Here is a 2,085-nt window from a genome sequence, read left to right on the forward strand (position 1 = left end):
TTGTAGCGAACAGGAACCAAAGATGCTACACACCAGTTCCCCCAACTCTCCCAGCCGTCACGACTGAGAAGGCTGAATGCTCCCTCTTCAAACACAGAGGGAAGCATCAGCCTCCCTTCCTACCCCCAGGACAAGCTGCTGGATGTGGGCCTGAAAGGAGCCTGGCTGCTGCTCTGGCTCAGGGCCCCTCTTCCTCCTCCCTCACACCTATGTCCACCGGGGTGGGAAGAACCTGGGACCCCTTCCATTGATCTTGCGCAGATAGTCCTTGACTTTCTGCTTGCTGGTCTCTGCATAGGCCCGGGGACCCCACAGGAACTCGTAACGAGCAGGGTGGCTGTAACGCACCTGCCGGTACTTCAGGTACCCCGCCCGCACCCACACTTGGGTCAGCAGCTCCTTGGGCTCCCCATAGATGCAGTGCTGTGCCCCAGGAAATACCTCTATCTTGCTAAGTGCTCCCCAGACCTTCTCCTCACTGATCCGGTCCCCTGCTAGGATAATCAGGCTCAGGGCTGCCACCAGGAGGCCAGCCTTTGGTATGCTCTGCTCATCCCTCTGCATCTCATTGAGGGTGAGGCCCAGGACAGGGACCATGACATAGATGTGCTCTCTGTGGTCCACCTCTTTCATATCCAGGCCAAAGGCCAGCTGCAGGCACTGTGTGGCTTTACGGAAGACCACTGGGAAGTGGGCCTGGTTATCCCTGAGGACTGTATTCAGCATTTCAGCCTGGAAAATCGGCTCCTGGGTGCCATACTTGAGGATCAGGAACTCCAGTAGTTCACATGTCATCCTATTCAGAGCCTGCATAAGCAAGATCTCCGCATCTCCAATGGCAGAGGAAGATGAGACTGGAGGGAAGGAGGCCAGAGGGGTTGAGGCATCCTCCGCCTCAGCCCCCAGGAGCTGCGCCTCCACTGGGCCCTCAGCCTGGATTTGGCCCTGAAGGTCTTCCTCAGAAGTGCAGAGCTCATTCGTCGGGACCACAGGCATGATGACTGGGGTCTTGTGCCCAGTGGGGGTGTGGTAGGGGGAAAATGGAGACCACTGATCTAGGAAAGAGAGAGAGTGTAAATGGTCTCAGTTTTGAAATGCGCCACGGGTGGCTCTGCCTGAGTCCACTTACTGGTCTTCCTTGAGGGCTGCTCTTGGGCGTTACAGGGGCGCTCCTCCTTGGTGGTCAGTCCCCTGTCAAGTGAGGAAGAGAAATGCCGGCTCAGGCTGCAGCCAGTACAGCCTGAGCTTCTGGGGCTGACAAGGCGGGGGAATTAGGCCCTTTTGAGGTCTCCTCTGTTCTGGGATGGGGAAACCCTGCGCACACTCAGGACACCCACCTCACCTTGACTGCTGGCACTCCTGTGACCTCAGAACACAGACCTCAGACCTCAGTCTTCTCCTCCTGGTTCCTGGAGCCCCTGTGAGACAAATGGAGGGGGCACCTTGGGGGTAGACTGTGGCACAGACCTAGGCCTTCTGTGCTGGTAGGAGGGGTTGACTCTGTGAAGTCCCCCCAGATCTTGGGTGGCTAGTCCCTTTGGGGCTCACGTGTAGTGCTCACTTTTCCACTGGAATGGCCTGGACTTTCCCTCTTTGGGGGCCTGCAGGGAAACTCAGAACAAGAGCCATGTCTGGACAAACTTTTGGGGGGGCCTGATATGTGGCCTCACCTGCCTAGGGCCTCCCGTGGTTCCTAAGCTGGGGAGATGCTGGGTCACCGCTCCTCACATCCTATCTGGCTTCCCAGCACTGAACAGAGGGGCGGGCGTCTGCTGAGTCCTCCCTCAGTATCCAGAGGGAGTGTGGCCTCTGCAGACCTGAAGCCTCTGCCCTCCACCAGAACACCTCACTTTAAGGCCCCTAAGAAAGAGGTGAATAAGCTGCTCACCCTGCTCTGGGGCCTCCAAGACCGGCCCCCGTGCCAGCCCTCCGGGCAAGAGCAAGGATCCCTCCCTGCCTTAGGGTCTAACAGCCTCAGTCCTTCCCCGCATGGAGCCTAGACTCCAGGCAGGACCCGCGATTGTCCCGTCCGCCATGTTGAAACCCCGCCACATTCACCAGGTCCCCAGGCTCTCTGAGAACCGG

The 2,085-nt window shown here is 58.4% G+C and overlaps 1 protein-coding gene across 1 annotated transcript; it reads right to left on the minus strand.

Annotated features, from left to right (window-relative positions):
* Nucleotides 1–207: 207 nt before the first annotated feature.
* LOC139181479 (melanoma-associated antigen 10-like) lies at nucleotides 208–996 on the minus strand. The gene has a single exon (XM_070785008.1). It carries the CDS (start codon nucleotides 994–996, stop codon nucleotides 208–210), a length of 789 nt encoding a protein of 262 aa, XP_070641109.1.
* Nucleotides 997–2,085: the final 1,089 nt, after the last annotated feature.

Source organism: Bos indicus, chromosome X (assembly GCF_029378745.1).
Source record: "Bos indicus isolate NIAB-ARS_2022 breed Sahiwal x Tharparkar chromosome X, NIAB-ARS_B.indTharparkar_mat_pri_1.0, whole genome shotgun sequence".
Lineage (NCBI taxonomy): Eukaryota > Metazoa > Chordata > Mammalia > Artiodactyla > Bovidae > Bos > Bos indicus.